Source organism: Hetaerina americana, unplaced genomic scaffold (assembly GCF_022747635.1).
Source record: "Hetaerina americana unplaced genomic scaffold, ioHetAmer1.1.p SCAF_1, whole genome shotgun sequence".
NCBI classification, from domain to species: Eukaryota; Metazoa; Arthropoda; class Insecta; order Odonata; family Calopterygidae; genus Hetaerina; species Hetaerina americana.
In genome coordinates, this window is record NW_027286069.1 from 27,171,936 (window position 1) to 27,189,083 (window position 17,148).

The following is a 17,148-nucleotide window of genomic DNA, read 5'->3' on the forward strand; positions in this document are numbered from 1 at the left end:
TTTCACGAACGGGTACTACTTTCCGGATGACCCTCGTATGTATTACTGGTGTACACCTTTGTAAACCTTTCAATGTATGACACAAATTGTGGTATTCACCACTATCGGACCAGGTCTAAAAATGATCTGCACCGAACTTACGCAAGAACTAGAACCACCGCACTAGGCCCTAAATCTATGGGTCTCCTTATGTTTAATAAGCTAAATGAGGACCTGAAATCCAGCACAAACATTTGTCTATTTAAAGGGAAATTGAGAGCTTTTCTTCAAAGGAATTTGTTCTATTCTATTAGGAATTTCATGGAACATGAAACTTAGAATAGGTATATGTATTACATTGTGTATTATTGTATATATTGACGTGTCCTATACTATGTGTACAATTTTTTGTATGATGCAGTCTCTGGACAAATAAAAATTATTATTATTACTTGAAGTTTTTTTTTGTTTATGGTCCAACATGCTTCCCTCCACTGGTTTAAGACAAACAGAGTTTCACAATGCAGACATTAGATTATCAAAGGATACTTCCATCAAAACAATCTCATACTTTCCCAGGGCTTCCACTGTGCCAACACTGCACAAGCTACTGATATTTGCCCTCAGGACTCAGTGATGGAACAGGAAAATTGCCCAAGCACATGCTAATTTGACTTTTATTCAACTTCATACACAGGGATGAAGTTGAGGTTAGATCCAAAGAAGGTTCCAAATACTACCTTGATCAAAAATTTCCCGGAATTTATTCAGAAAATTAAAAATACAAGTTTATTCATCTAAATCTATATTGTCCCCTTCAAAGTAATCCCCATCGACTGCAACACACTTATGCCAGCGCTTGATCCAATCCTCGAAACATTTTTTATATTCGGTTTTCGGTATGTCCATCAGTGCTTCCTGCGATTTTTCCATTACTTCCTCTCGGCTGCTAAAACGCGTTCCCCGTAATGGTTTTTTAACTCGATTGAACAGAAAGAAGTCACAGGGAGCCAAATCAGGTGAATTCGGTGGCTGTTGGATGGTATTTGTTGCATTTTTCGTCAAAAAATTACGAATAATGATAGCACTGTGCGACGGTGCGTTATCATGGTGCAAAATCCACGAGTTTTCTGCCCACATTTCTGGTCTCTTTCGGCGAATTGCTTCACGCAAACGTCTCATAACGCCCAAATAATACTCTTTGTTTACTGTCTGGCCTTCTGGCAAAAATTCATGATGCACTACACCGTTGTAATCCATGAAAACCGTCAGCATTGCCTTCTTTTTTGACTGAAAACGACGTGGTTTTTTTGGTCTCGGCTCATTTGGTGAACGCCATTCACTTGCCTGATGTCTGGATTGCGTGTCGTACTCATAAACCCACGTCTCGTCTCCAGTAATGATCCTTTTGATGAATGTGGGATCGGATTCAGCCTCGCAAATCATGTCTTTTGCGACGTCAACACGGTCTCTTTTTTGCATGAAATTGAGGTCTTTTGGCACCAACTTTGCTGCTACACGACGGAAACCCAAATCATTAACCACAATGTCTTGGGCGGATCCATAGGCAATGTTCAAGTCCTCCGCTATTTCTCTGATGGTTAATTTGCGGTTATTGACCAACATTTCTTTTACTTTATCAATTTTTTCACCGACTTTCGATGTCGATGGTCTGCCACTGCATTCATCATCTTCGATTGACTCACGACCACTTCTGAACCGCTCGTGCCACTGGTAAACGACCGTTTTTTTTAGAGAATCGTTGCCGAAACACTTTTCCAACATTTCCAACGTCCGTGTGCCACTAAATCCGTTTTTTACGCAAAATTTAATACAAGTTCGTTGTTGCAAATTTAAATCCATTTCTGAAATTGTAAAAAATCGCCAACACACACAGAGATAGATGTACTCTTGGCTACGTAACTTTTGCAAATGTCAAGTTATGACACTAAGATTTAAAGGGAATATCAACAACAGATGTACCAATTTAACAAAAAAAACAGAACTCAAATCGGAACGATGGGAGCGCCACACGGTGGTTATTCCGGGAACTTTTTGATCAAGGTAGTATTTGCTGATATTCCAAGTCTATGGTGCATGATTTAGGGTATTTATGTGACATAGTCTTTACATCAGGCTGTAGCATTACCCAAAGGAGAATTTTAGGGTGGTGAACAGTATATACTTCAGCTAGGGTAAAATTGAGTTCACAGGTAAAATAATTTAACCAATTGGGAGGCCTTAAGTACCTGTAAAACAAGGCTATAAACTGTGGGTTACAAAGAATGTTAACATTATGTCTAAAAAAAATTAATGCTGGTGAGGTGGTCATTTCATGGTCTATATTCAGTGCCAGGACCAGCTAGTGAATAAACTTTTACATACCAAATTCAGTAGGGTGACTTATTTCCCATTATCAATAACACAATTTTCATTGTGTAAATTAAAAACTAAATGTAAAAATGTGTTAAATACAATTATGAGTGATTGGAAAGTAGCACCAGTCATACTAACAACAATTTAAAAGATATCCTGGCAGATAACAATATTTGGGAAAAGTATGCCAGTATCCATTTTAATAGAGACAGATTGCAAATAATTTTTTGAAGAATGTTCTGAATTCAGTCAGAGATTCCAATGTGAGAATTAGATTGTGGGAAGAAAATTATGAAACACATGCAAGAAATATTTTGCTTCCCTTTTCATCGGAAATATAATTGGAAAAGTTGTACAGTGGCAGACTGTGCATATTACTAAAGGTGCATGATAAAATTGCAGATGTACCATTATGGAAAGAGAATTTACAAAAATATAATGGACTGAAAAATGTCTTTTATTATGATTTTCAATTTTCCTGGAGAAGTTTCAGGAAATAGTAACAATAAAGTAAACTAGAAGAATGTCCAGAATGGAGCAAACAAAACCTCTCAATCATTTTCAAATCATCCATCCTCTCCAACACTGAGAGCCAACAACCAGCCCACAATATGTCAAAAAACTTCAGGAAGAAGACTCACAATTATAGGCATTCACTGCAGAACTTGTACGGAGTTAAAAAATTGACAAGATAACAAACAGTCGAACACCTTACACAAAATTATTTTCAGAGTTCCATTTTCCACAACACTGCATCAAAATCATTTGGGTATTCCTTAAGGTTTTGATTCATGTGGTAGTGATAATATGATTGTGCTTAACACTCAAACTCAACGTTTCCCATTGTTATAGCCAACAACTCTTAATGGGGCTTTAAAGTTGATTGCAGCCTGATGCTGTAGTTGGTAGGCCAGTGGATGAATCTTGAATCCATACAAACTGAAAGAAAAGCAGCATATTAAATTTATTTATTAAATAAATTAATGCCCAACCAATAGAATCTTCAATATCCTCATTGCTAATTATAAAAGAATAGGCAGCCAATAAAAATAATTATAACCTAATATCCTTTTAATCATTTTCTGAGTACATGCAACATTACAAGAACACAATATTATGCAACAATTACCAAATAAATGTGAAATGAATTGAAAAAACAGATTTATAACTAAAAATTTCCTTTAGAGCCCTTACAATATATACGCTTAACTCATTTGGTCATGTAAATTTACATTACAACATGGAAAATATTACTAAAAGAGGTCAATAGGCATTATTTTGCCAATAATTTTAATGTAAATGTATGTTTCTCAATTACTATATGCATAAATATTCATGTCCATATTTTTGTCTACTTATGCCACAGTTTCATTGCCATTCTGATCTAAATCTAAATGCACATAATGGTAATAATGATTTTGAGTGAGGTAATTGTGCGCTGTTCTGCAAAAGCTTCATTTATATGGACTAAAAAAATGTTTGCTCTTACTTGATAAAAATGTGTCTTTTGATTGCTGCTTTTAGGATTTGCTTCAACATGTAGTAAGGAGATTTTAGCCTAACTGGAACAAGCCAATCAAATTTTGTTCATATTTCAAATTATTAATATTATTACTCGCATTCTAATGGTTAAGGCTGGTTCTGAATGGACACAGACTAAAATGGTACAATAATACATTTCCATTGCATCTTACTCCAAAACACTACCAGACACATGACACTGCAATGAGTTGCCATTAAATTCTGCATACTTCCTTGAGCCGTTCATTCTATTCAAAAAGCATATCCTATTTCTACCCCTTACTTTATCTATTAAAACCTATCATAGTCTGCGACATTCAAACATCAATCAAAATTCTCTCCATCCATCTCTCCTGCCTCCTCCTGAGCTATCCCAACATTCCCCTCCGTCTCCTACTACAGCATGCTGAAAATTTAGTTTTTCATCGTTTACATCCATTTCATCATTTCCATCTACCTTCATATGCATATGGTAATTCCTGTCCCGTGAGATGCACTTTTTTTGCTTCAAAATGCACTATAAAATTAGCCTGGGTCTAATGGGCTGGGGGTACACCAATATAATCTTAATCCATAAGCACAAGCCATTTCACTGGAAATATACTTACAATTACATATTGTTTCTTGTACAAGGGTGGTACAATAAGCTCTTAGAAAATCCAATAGATGGTGCTCGTAGCATCGAAAATAAATTTTCTCCATTGAATAACACTCCTAACTATTCAGCTGTTAAAGTTTCTGCTGCATCTATCAAATAGTTTCATTGTTGTCATCGATTGAAGTAAATAACTTCAATTTTTCTATAAAAATGAGTTTCGAGCAGTGATTAAACACTTGCATTAGAAAGGGTTGACGCCAAAAGAAATCAAAGCTGAGTTGGACGAAGTTTATGGCACATCTCCTTTGTTAGCAACTGTTTACAATTGGGTGAATGAGTTTAAACGTGGTTGCACATCCACAAAAGATGAATGCAGATCCAGATGCCCTGTCGAAGTGTCTACCCCTGAAATGATAGACAATATCCACGATATGATTTTAAGTGATCGATGACTGAAAGGGCGCGAAATAGTAGAAGCCATAGGCCTATCACAAGGTAGAGTAGCTTCAATTTTGCATGAAAAATTGGGCATGAAAAAATCTCGGCAAGATGGGTGCCGCGTTTACTCACAGCAGAGAATAAACGCAATTGCGTGGTCAACTCTGAGGTTGTTTTGGCACTTTTCCGGCGCAACCCTGATGAGTTTCTGCATTGATATATAACTGTAGATGAAACGTGGATACAACACCACACTCCAGAGACAAAGCAACAGCCAAAACAGTGGATTTTTGAAGGTGAACAGGCTCCAAAGAAGGTGACGATGGTCAAGTCGGCAACGGTCGGTTATGGCAACTGTCTTTTGGGATGCTCACGGAATCATCTGCATTGATTGCTTGAAAAAGGGAACAACGATAACAGGAGAGTATTATGCGTCATTAGTGAAACGGCTGAGCAAAGAAATCAAGGAAAAGCATTCTCATCTGAAAAAGAAAAAGATTCTCTTTCATCAAGACAATTCACCAATGCACACCTGCGCAGTTGCGATGGCCAAAATTATGGAATTAAAGTTCCAATTATTACAACATCCATCGCATTCACCAGATTTGGCCCCCAGTGACTATTTCTTATATCCAGACTTTAACCCTCTTAGTGCGGCGGGGATTTCAGGGGTACTAGTGAGAAGTGCGAAGGGTAATTTAAGAAAATGTATCACCTTAGAAAAAAAAACATGAAGTTATTTGTTTAGATATCCATATGCAGTTTTTTTATTTTAAAATATAATATTGCAGTTAATAATGATGTAATACATTTACATCATCTGAAAAATAAATGTAATTATTACAGTATCAAAAATTTGAAGAATATTTTTTTAGCAATTATATTTCGATTTTTTGACACAATACTAATATTTTTTTAAAAACATTTTTCAATTAAACTACGATATTTAAATATAATAAAGAATGAAAAAGACATGCAGAAAATATTATGAATAAATAAAGAAAAACCAGTGAATTGCAAATTTTTTTGTCAGCCTCTGCATAGTTCGATTTTGTTGAAAAGGCTGTTCTCACTGAGTCAAATTTGGACTTTTCCCCATTCCTTGAGACCGCAGCAATGTGCTTACAATCTAAAGGCAGAAAAAAAACCAAGTTCTAACTCACAGGGAACTGCTGACAATGTAATCCACTACACAGGGTGCAATTGATTAGATAGGATGGACGGCAAGAGAAACCAAAATGATTACAAAGTAGTGTTCTCATTTCCATTGTCTCAACAAAGTCTGAATAAGCAGCTATATATATCAACACCATGACACCACAACACATTCAAGAGATTACAGATGAAAACAGATTAGTAGCCTTTCAGTGGCTTTTCATAGTGGAAAGACCACTCAGAAAAAAAAACGAGCAAACAATTAGGCTGAGCTTCCCGACATGTACAAAACTGAATGAAAAATTATAGTAAGAATTATACTTTTTGAAAAGCATTGAAAATTGCTAATAAAAAATTAAAAAATTAGTTACGTAATTCTATGGAATTCAACCTATCGAAAGCACAAAAACCATAAATTATTAAAGAAAAAACCATAAGTTACAGCGATTGAAACAATAGCCTATGCAAGAGCCGATATATCGGCCCGCCGCACTTTTCACCAGGGATACGAAAGCGATATATCGGCCCGTCGCACTAAGAGGGTTAAGAAATGGCTTGGCAGACCAAGGTTTACGTCTAACGAGGAAGTAATCGATCAAACAAATGCCTATTTTGAGGAGCTTCCAAAATCCTACTTTTTAGATGGCTTAAAAAAATTGGAAAAACGCTTAGACAAATGTATAGAGTGGAAAGGAGATTATGTTGAAAAATAAAAAAAAAATTGCCCAAAAAAATGGCTTTCTCTACTTGTTTCTAAGGACTTATTTCACCACCCTCTTATCAGGCATACATTATGGTTGCCATTATTATAATGTATAGTATATGTAGATAATATCACAGTTTTCAGTCAGCAGTAAGCAATGAAGTCATAACAATTCAATTTTCTTCATATTAAGCGTTAACATAAAAATAATTTGATCTTTACATCTGATCCATGTATTTTTTGATTAATTTTGACCTGATAAGTACTGGAGGGAATCGTATGGACCAAGAAAAACGATACTCCAAAAGCCTTCAATCAATACCAATCAGCTTGCTTCATCACATATTTCTCCACCATATGTTCCGCATCGAAGATTTAACGATCCTTGTCTAAGAATAATACATAAAACCTGAAGATAAATGCTAATATCTGCCACATGTGCTCAAAATGCTGGTATTGCAGTTTTTCTTTACTTTCTCAATATTGCCCAAATAAAGACCTCTATCTATCTATCTACACTACTGGAGAAGAATGGGAAACAAAGAGAAATCATCCTACCGTGCCACAAATTGATTGCTTGGTCGCTTTGGTCGGTATTCCGGATGAACCATGAAGAGCATATGGGGGAAACCAGTACCAAAATATGCACCATCTGTATGGTGATGACGGGAAGACTTTGGTGTATATACATCCATGCACTTGGAACAATAAGATTTCACCATAGCTTCACCAGGAACATCTGAGAGTCCTGAAAAAGAGGTGTCATTTTTATAAAATTAAATTAGGAAAATCATTTACGTAATAGGATAAGAAACAATTACCCTTAATTGAAATAAGCCCTTTCAAAAAGCAAAGTTGAAAAAATTAAAAAGCATGTCCGTTGGAATGAAGGAGAAAAAATATATAAAATATTTAAACAACAGCACATTTTTTCTTTCCATATCAATAATAACAAGTATATAACAATAAAGAGTTGGTTTGGCTGTACCAGTCCTTGAGATAAGAACCAGTAGATTAAATTAAAATGCAAAAGTTGAAGACTGTGATGGAGGTTAGAAGAAAAAGAAAGAGGAACATCAAGCAGGACTTAAGAGTATTATATTAACTCAGCAACTTAACTTAAGAAGTTTAAGCAGACTAGTTAGGATGAGTAAAAAGGTGGTTACATTGGATGGAATGAAGGGGAGGGAAGAATTGAAAAATTTTAATGTAGTGTTGGGTGTCAGGTTGTGTCTTGTTAGACAAATCTAAGGAATGTAGACATGTTCAGTCTGTGTCCATCCAAAACCTACCTTAAATTATAGACTTCTACTACTAATAATAATAACACATTTTTATGTTCAACACAGTCTCCTCTAAGGCTTAAACATTTTGTGCCATGCATCTCCAGTTTGTTGATCCCTCCCAAATAATGGGAATGTTCCAACTATGCCACATCGGCTTTTTTCCATAATAACCTCCTCCTTTGAATAAAACATTTTCCATTAATTGTGCTCATATGACCACATATAATTTTGGAACCACTTATACACCATTCTAATCAACGGTGCAGATTTACCATTATGTTTTTACAAGCTTCTCTTAAAGTCTTCTTAGGTGGTTGGCCTTCCATGAAATATAGTCTTAACAACACGTGAAATTCTCTTTCATCCTTTTTTGGAAATCACTGGAATTTTTCAAATTAAATGAATGCTAAATACAGAGTAACAGCCTGAAACATGGTGTTCCTTCAAGAGATGATACTCCTGAAAATAAAATCAAAACATACCAGTCCCCTCTCTCACTTTGGATGGATTACTCAAAACTACCTTCATATATAATAATATCCACTATCACAAAGTATCAAAGATATCATAAAATGATTTTACAACCAAATGTTAAATCATTTTATGCTCTAGTTACATACTTATTGGGTCACAAATTTTAATATAATTCTTACTAACACCAGGGTCACAATTGTTCATAAGGAAAATTACACAATATCATATTAAAAAATAATTGTATAGATAAAAATAAAATATTGCTGCTTACAGTTTAGTCATCCTAACAACTTCTTTCAATATAGAGAAGTTTAATGGCTGTTAGAAGATTTTTTGCACATGCACTACATTGAAAACATTTTATGCAATCAAAAGTATTGTACAAGATATGAAAAATTTATCATAAGAGTCAAATTCTATACAGTCTTCAAATTTTGCTAAATAAAAAACAAAGCTTGCCTTTATAACTGTAATTCCAAGAAACTTCTCATTATTCAACCCAACTCTTGTAATGTGATAATTTCTTTCAAGGAGCTCAGCAGCGCTCAATCATTTTTCTACAACATGCATTTCTAAATAAAAAATATGAGGACATTATATTGAACTCCAATCTTTAAATTATTATAAGAGACCATATTCATTCCTTGATTTATGACAACTCGGGATATGGTGAAAGAAATAGTACATCTATATTTACAACTCCACAAGTTGCCACAAGGGCATTTAAGGGGGATTGCTATGGTATCAGCAATTGATATATAAAAGTATGCTTTCATATAATTACTGATGATGGGTCGATTCCATTCTCAGTATTCAATTCTAAGGTGGGATAAGGGAAGTATTTTAGGGAGGGAGTTGAAAATCAATTTGAATTCTTACTCTCCAGGGTCCATCACTGGGGGTATTCCATTTTTATTGTTGCATGAATGTTAAGAATCAGAAGACATTACCCCCAGTGAGAACCCTAGGTAGAATAAGAATGCATCCCAGAATTAAAATCAATCTTCAACCGTTGAAGTACTCATGTCAAATTTCTGATTCTTGACCTGGAATTGAAGACTTTCAGAATAGAATCAACCACTCACTGTTACCATTCCTTGTCACTGCTTATGATCCCAATTTTATCATGTCAAATTAGAGAGATTTCAATTGGTGGTTAATAAACTAAATGCAATATTTGTTCATGCAATAATACCATGACACAGTATGTTATAAAGATAATGTATTAACTACAATACAGTACAGGGATAGAATTCAAATCAAGCTTTTAGTAATGGTATTTATATGTTATACCATCCATCTTACCAATTGGAAGAAAAGGCTGACTTTCACAATATACCCGAGGACAGTGTCCAAATTCTCCGTTTTGATATTTTTCAATCATTTGTCCTATTCCTCGAGTGGTGAGAATATACCGTGCATGTATAAGACCATAAAGCAACTCAGCTGCTTGTTCAGTCATATCAGGCTGGGCAGGATTATCATCCAGTTCATCATCTTAGGATAAGACATCAATAATTAACATTAAATCAATACAAAACTTACTGATAGGCAGCTATAATAACTTCATCAACTACGAATAAGATGGAATTCATAGCTGACATACCTGGCTCAAAATCAAGAATCATATCTACTGCTTGCCTGTAATGTGGTACTTGTTCATTCAATCCAGTAAGATTAAACTTATCTTGGATATAATCTTCATCCACTTCACAAAAAAATTCATTTCCTCTAAGCCCACAGAACCAAGAAATCCATGAAACTTCTTCTGAGCTACTCATGTTGCTGCTATATTAAAATATGGGAAAATACATCACCAACCACAATGTAAAATAATCAAAATATAACACAATGAAGACAATTGATGCAATAATTGAGACAGTGAATATTTCTAATTTTAATCAACCTCAATCCTAAAAACATTACAGTTGTGTAAGATAATGAATTCAGCTTGAGAGTGAATAGGTGACCAAATAAAAATATTTTCCTAAGACATCACATAGTCACTGAAGGCATAAATTACTATTATACCAATCTTCATTTAGGAAAGCAATGGCTAGTTAAGTTACTTATTACCTCAATTCTTCCCTATTCAGGTATTATTGTAGCATTATATGAGTTTATATTTATTTAATTTGTCTGAAATACTTTTATATAATATTATATGCTGTGCATAGTATCTTTCCTGCCTTTCTCTCTGAATGACATATTCCTGAGTTGGATATTATATAGGATTTTAGTTAAGGTATCCACGCAAAAGTCACTATAAGCATTACTATAACTTTCCTCGGGGCCATTTCTATTTAATCAAAAGCCTGCTATCAACAAATTGAGCAGCTTCAGGCATGATGTGATGGAAGTCGAACATAATGAATAACTGATTGTAGCACTTTTCCACTTGATAAAATTTATTTTATGACCGGGTTTTAATGCATTACATCAAAACCCAGTCGTAAAATATATTTTATCAAGAGGAAAAGTGCTACCATCATCTGCCTGCTATTGATTTCAGGGGATACAAGTAAACTTTGCGACAAATTTCCTGCAACCATTGTTGTAAATATTATTTCGTGGTGAGAACAACTACATGAACTAAGACAACATCAAGGTTTTCACTAATTGAAGGTTATCCACAGTGATTTAATTATATGGAGATAAAAGAATTTCACGGTGTCAAAATATTCTAACTTGATCAAAATTCAAAACTAAATGCCAAGACAATAAATGAAGAATGTTACCTTGGATTATTAATAGAAGAAAGCTCTCAGTCTTATATCAAGGCCTTTAGAAGGTGGATGTATTTTGTACTTGAAAACTTGGCTAGCTACCTCTATTATTTTCTTATGACTGATATCCTGCATGGTAAAAACATGCTTTTATAAATATCTATGTTATTGCAATACACAGCAAATTTACAACCTAATTTAGGTGAAAAAATATGACTGATAAATACTTCATGCCATTTTTAAGGTATTGGTCTTAGAAAATTATTAAGAACCAAAGAAACATTCCATAGACTCTTCAAGCAGATTAATCTCACCTTAGAAGCATACAGCAAAATACCTGACCGGGGAACTATTTCTCAATACTACTATAATTTACAAATTCTTATAATTTGCATACTACTAGCCTTGGGCTCTGTGAAAATGGTACCCTACACCCATTATACTACTCTGTCCAATAAATACGCGAACTGAGGCAACTAAAACTTTATTTTACAAAATTTAGTCTACATCAATTTGGTCCCCTTGAAAGTACTCTCTGTTTGTTGCTATGCACTTGTTCAATCTTCTTTTTCACTGTTTAAAGCACCCTTGGGAAGTCCTCGGCAGTTAGGCTTTTTAGTTTTCTCATCATTTCTTGGTTTATTAGGACCACATCTTCCCAGTGATGGCCCCCCATCACATTTTTGCATTTGAGAATAGGAAAAAGTCACAGGGGGTGAGATCTGGCGAATAAGAAGGATGATCAAGGATAGTGATTGAATTTTTTGCTAGAAACTTGCAAACAATAAATGCTGAATGTGCAGGTGCATTGTCATGGTAAAGGATCCATCTATCATGTTCGGTTAAAATAGTGTGCACTGTTGATTTTCCTAAATTCAGTCCATCAACTATCATTCGGACAGCTTTTCAACGAACTGTTAGGACAAGGGACCACACATGATCAATGCTGTCGTCAACACAGGTGATTGAAGGTGTTCCGCCTTGCATCATCCGATGTGTCTTGCCGGCTATCTTTAAAACTTTAAAATGCTTATTCCACTTGAAAATGGATGTTTTCTTCAGAGCATTATCACCGTAAACAGTTGTCAACATTTCAGTAATTTCTTGATAACTTCCACTGCATTTCACCAAAAAACTTGATGTTGATTTGTTGCTCCGTGATTTCGTCAATTTCCATTTTCGACAAACAGTAAAAACAAGAACAACAGCAACTAACATAACTGGTGACATACGCACAGCTCGATGATCCGCCAAGCACAGACGGCTCATTGGGCCTCAGGCAACTGGCGCCACTAGTGGGCGGGGCTATAGTCCGCATCATGGACATGGTTTCCATTTTATTCATATGAGAAGCAAACTTTCAGGATCATTGAAAATATATAACCTTTGTGTAAATACTATTGTCACACCCTTTGAAGCATTTATCTCCTTGACAATAGTTCAAATCGCTGTACACTAATTGAATATGCAAGCTAGATCAGCGATGCTTATACCTAATTCTCTTTGATTTTACTTTTCATTTCTATGGTTATTTCTATTATCTTATGGCTGTCTTCTGGGGGCTTTTTCTTTGGGGACATTTTTAAAACTATGCACAAAATATTATTAAATTTTGCACAGAAAAATCAGCAATAATATGTCAGAACAAAACTTTGTAAAAATAGGTAATGATTATCAACACTAATATGCTAGCTGAACGAGTACTGAACATAAATTCAAGCAGTAGGTGCTCTTTCCGGAAATGCTCCCCCTCCTCTTCACATGAAGAGTTGCTCATTCAGTGAGTCATTTTTGAAAGGTGTTTTTGCTTGCTATGAGAGTTACTTGTTAAGCAAGTGCCCACAGTATTAGGAAAAGGGATGCCCATTATCACTTGTGCTTTTCAACATCCATGAAGAGGGAATGGTAAAAGAAGCATTGGAAGAACTGGAAGTAAGAATGAAAGCCAGTGGGGAATTCATTAACCATTTAGCTTTGATGATGCTTTTGTTTGCCAGTCTAAGAAGGATTTACAAGTATTGCTGAGCACATTGCAAATTCAGGGCGATAAATATGGGATGAGAATAAATGTAAACAAAACAAAGTTTAAGTGGTTTTCGAGAAAGAGAAAAGCCAATTAAAAGATTAATATTAAATTAGGGGTTTATAAACTAGATCAGGTGGAACAGTTTGGCTATCTTGGAAGTGTTCCGGACCAAGATGGTCTAAATAGTAGAGATATATGAAAAACAATTACATTACGTTGATAAGCTTTAACAAGGAGGGAATTGATGATCGAGACAAATTTAAAATGCTATGAAAGGCCCAGCTCAAGATTTGATATGGAGTGTTTTATATGTCCAGGAAATATTTCCCGTGAAGCAAACCAACATGCATGGATTAAAAACTTTTGAAACATGGGTTAAGGAGAGGTGATTTTGGGGGAAATCAGAAGCCAGGAAGGGTGGATGCAGAGCATTTTGATTGGTAATAAAATATTTAAGACTATGATGAGGATGACTCTTAGGCAAACAAGGAAGTGGAATGAATAGGATGGGCAGGTTGGATGAATGAAGGGAGAAAAATAGGGCTCTAATTTGAAGAGGCACTTACTATAGGGTCCAATGCCAGGGCCCCATTGGGGTGGGATATCAGTATATAAGCTACCATACATTTTCGATCCCCTCGACCAATATCAAACAATAACGTCATTTTTTTAGTAACTTCTGAGGATAACTAAGACTTTTTGTTCATAATAAGATTTTTTCCCCCAAGATGAGCCAAAACAATGATAATAATAATTGATTTATTTAAGCGCATAAACCCATTTTAATAAACCATATGAATTATAATTATAAATACAATATATACATTGACTCACGTAAATATATTAACATTTGGAAAACAGCGCGAAAGTTATGACAACAATTAAGATACTGAACATTTCGAATCAGATACTAGCACAATATTTCAATAAAAGGGTTAATATTCAATTCTTTCCAATCCAATAAAAAATATAATAGCTCAAGATATAGCAACATTTTATCCACTAGCAAACATTTCAACTTCACCAGTTAAAAGATCGGTAGGTATATCGTATTCCAGTAATGCGTAACAAGTATTTCGAGAAATAAATCATGTTCACTCTCGTTGAATATGAATGCATGTGAACATATTTCATGATAACTTAAATATGCGCAAAAATTTCTCACCTTAACTTCACACTAGAATCTTCAATGGATGAAAACAATAAGTTTGCGTCTGCTAACCGGCTATTTCCTCAGCTTCCTTTCTGCCTAGTAGAATATGAGCAAAAAAACATAAACATCCACAACTGAAGTTCTGAATGATACGAGCGATTCACAGCTTATCTTCGCGGAATATCTCTAAGTAATCCCTACCTGCCCACAAAAGGCAATTTTACATAAACGTCTTAAGAACTAAGACACGTAAAATATCCTAGCTGTGTGCCGTGAAATTATTCAAGAAGTGGACGAAAAAATATTTCCCCTAGGTGCAGATGGAATGGCACACAACTGGCAATATATTCAATACCGTTTTCAATATACTTTCAACAAATCTGTCAAAAGTCACCCTTGCTACTCTCTGGTGTAGGTTTGATGTCGATTTTCAACTTAACTTGTTCCCTTTCCTCCAATGGCAGAGCGCAAAAGTTAAGCGTCGTTGCCAAGTGTATTCTCAATAATTACGGCCTCGTTTTCGATATTACTTGTCATCAAATCATTCGGCCACAAAAACGGAACCTCATACAGCATTTCTTTATGAAAAAATCGATTTGAACGATGGGAGGTAGAATATAGGCTAAATTGTGCAAAAACAGCTGTAAAACTATTCGAAATAGATCGTGTTAAGGCACCACAATGTCAGAGTTCACTCCTTTCGCGGAAAGACACCGAAAGTAAGAAGATATACAGTCTGGCAACTCAGCGAAATAAACCAGTTGCCTTCACTCCCAACAAATAAAACAAAAATGGAGGATAAACCCATCGCGCGATTATGAAGAACATTGAAAACACATGAAACATAAAAATATTAAATTTCTTCGAATAAAATAAGTGCACTGCAAGAGAGTCAAGACGGATACCATAGTAGCCACTATCACATTAGTTTCCGAGAAATCAAAAGTTGCGATTTTGCTTTAGACCCATCTTTTGCAAATGCTTACATTATTAAATTATTTTTAGAATTAAGTTAATTTGCCAAAAAATGTTTTAAGTAAACATATGTTGAGATAATTATTCCCTCTAGCAGAGGTAACACCATCAGTTCCTCATAAAAATTAAATAAGATCACACGACGGTTATTGGCAGTACCTACCTGATTAGAGATGGAAGTGTTCAATCATTAATGTTAATCTAGGGCGACAATTATAAAAACCCACCATTGTGATAAGTCATGGCGATAACCAAGATTCCACTGAAACTGCCAAGGCCACTTCAACATTGCTTACTACCATGGTTGAATACCGAGGTGGTTTTAATTTTGGTATACTGAATACTATAGACATACAGTGTTCGTCCGGAAAATAAGTGTACTGAGCTCAGGAAAAAAAATTTTATTACACTTTTACATATCTTAAGCTAATATTCCTCAAAATAGGACCCTTGTGAGTCGATACACTTGTTCCAGCGGCGTTCCCATTCCTGGAACGCTCCCGCGAAGGCATCATCGGGAACCTCTCGAAGACTCGTCGTCGACCTCTTCTCTGCCCTCCTCGAACATCTTGTGCCACCGAAAGATCATGTTTCTGGACATGGCTGACTCCCCGTAAGCCTGGTTAATCATACCGACAGTTTCGGTAGACGATTTCCCAAGCTTTACCGCAAATTTGATGGAATAACGCTGCTCCAAAAACTTCGGCATCGCGTTCCGTGACGTGGGTCGAGCGTGGAGGTTCGCGTTAACAGAGCTCCTCACTACAGCACAGCTCAGAGCCGACTGCCTTTTTCAGCGTCGCTTGCCAACATACCCCCCTCCAATCGCAGCCCGTCAGAGCGGTGCTGGGCGCGCCCGGAGCGGCGCGCCCAGCCCAGGAATCAGTACACTTATTTTCCGGACGAACCCTGTAGCTGTCAGTCACCACCCCTATTACTTAAATATACATGTTATTTTCGGTTAATCCATGCTTACAACCCCCTTTTAATACATTAGTTATGTCATGAATATCTGAAAGAATGTCATTTTGGCGATTAAGAAAGTGATATGTTAGTGTCATTGGATGTTAATAAATAAGTCTACTTGTTGATAACCGAAATACAACAAATACAAAAACATTGATATGTTGAATATTGCTATTGGAATGCTATAAAAGTACCTACTTCTACATGAATTTTCTAAATTTTTCTTGGAATCAGTGAGTAAATTATTTTCATAGGATAAGGGTCTCAAAACTTCGATAAGATCAAGCAGCAGCAAGAATTGCTTTAATTTTGTATATTCCATATTAACACTAATTGTAGAGACACCCAACACAATATGGAAAATAAGTCTTTTCTTTTTGAACCCTATAAATAGATGTATACTATGTAGTTATAGTAAAACTAAAACCAGTAATACTCCTTATTAATGACACTATACATTACTTTTTATTTCTTCATACACTATTTTTTTCACCTGTAGAAAGTACAATAGTGTTTTGAATTTCACTTCCTGTGGTCAGGTCCTGGACCATCACCTCTGGAATGCCTCTCGGAACAAAAGTAGCAGCAGCACTCTCAAGGGGGCAACATACCACCACCAGGCTCAAGAGGTTAACCTTGAGATAATAAAGCTGTAATGAGACAGCTTAACTTATTTTTGTCTTAAGTTTTATTCTTCTATTCAAGAAGATACACTCTTGATTTAAAAAGGTTTCCACTGTAGTGGGCATACCTTCATGAGATCCAGAACAAG

At 35.5% G+C, this 17,148-nt stretch overlaps 1 protein-coding gene across 4 annotated transcripts; it reads right to left on the minus strand.

Moving 5' to 3' along the window:
- Positions 1–2,797: 2,797 nt before the first annotated feature.
- Positions 2,798–14,932, minus strand: LOC139690018 (casein kinase II subunit beta-like). 4 transcript variants are annotated; one of them, XM_071587209.1, is made up of 6 exons: positions 14,448–14,932; positions 11,269–11,385; positions 10,137–10,318; positions 9,836–10,027; positions 7,329–7,518; positions 2,798–3,294 (listed from the first exon to the last, which is right to left on the minus strand). In XM_071587209.1, exons 3-6 carry the CDS (start codon positions 10,309–10,311, stop codon positions 3,186–3,188), a joined length of 666 nt encoding a protein of 221 aa, XP_071443310.1. In that variant the 5' UTR covers positions 10,312–10,318; positions 11,269–11,385; positions 14,448–14,932; the 3' UTR covers positions 2,798–3,185. The 4 variants fall into 4 exon arrangements, with proteins under 4 accessions (XP_071443310.1, XP_071443325.1, XP_071443318.1 ...); XM_071587224.1 differs by lacking the exon at positions 11,269–11,385 and having other exon boundaries at positions 14,448–14,531; positions 14,637–14,927; XM_071587217.1 differs by lacking the exon at positions 11,269–11,385 and having other exon boundaries at positions 10,137–10,315; positions 14,448–14,928.
- Between the last annotated feature and the right edge of the window lie 2,216 nt (positions 14,933–17,148).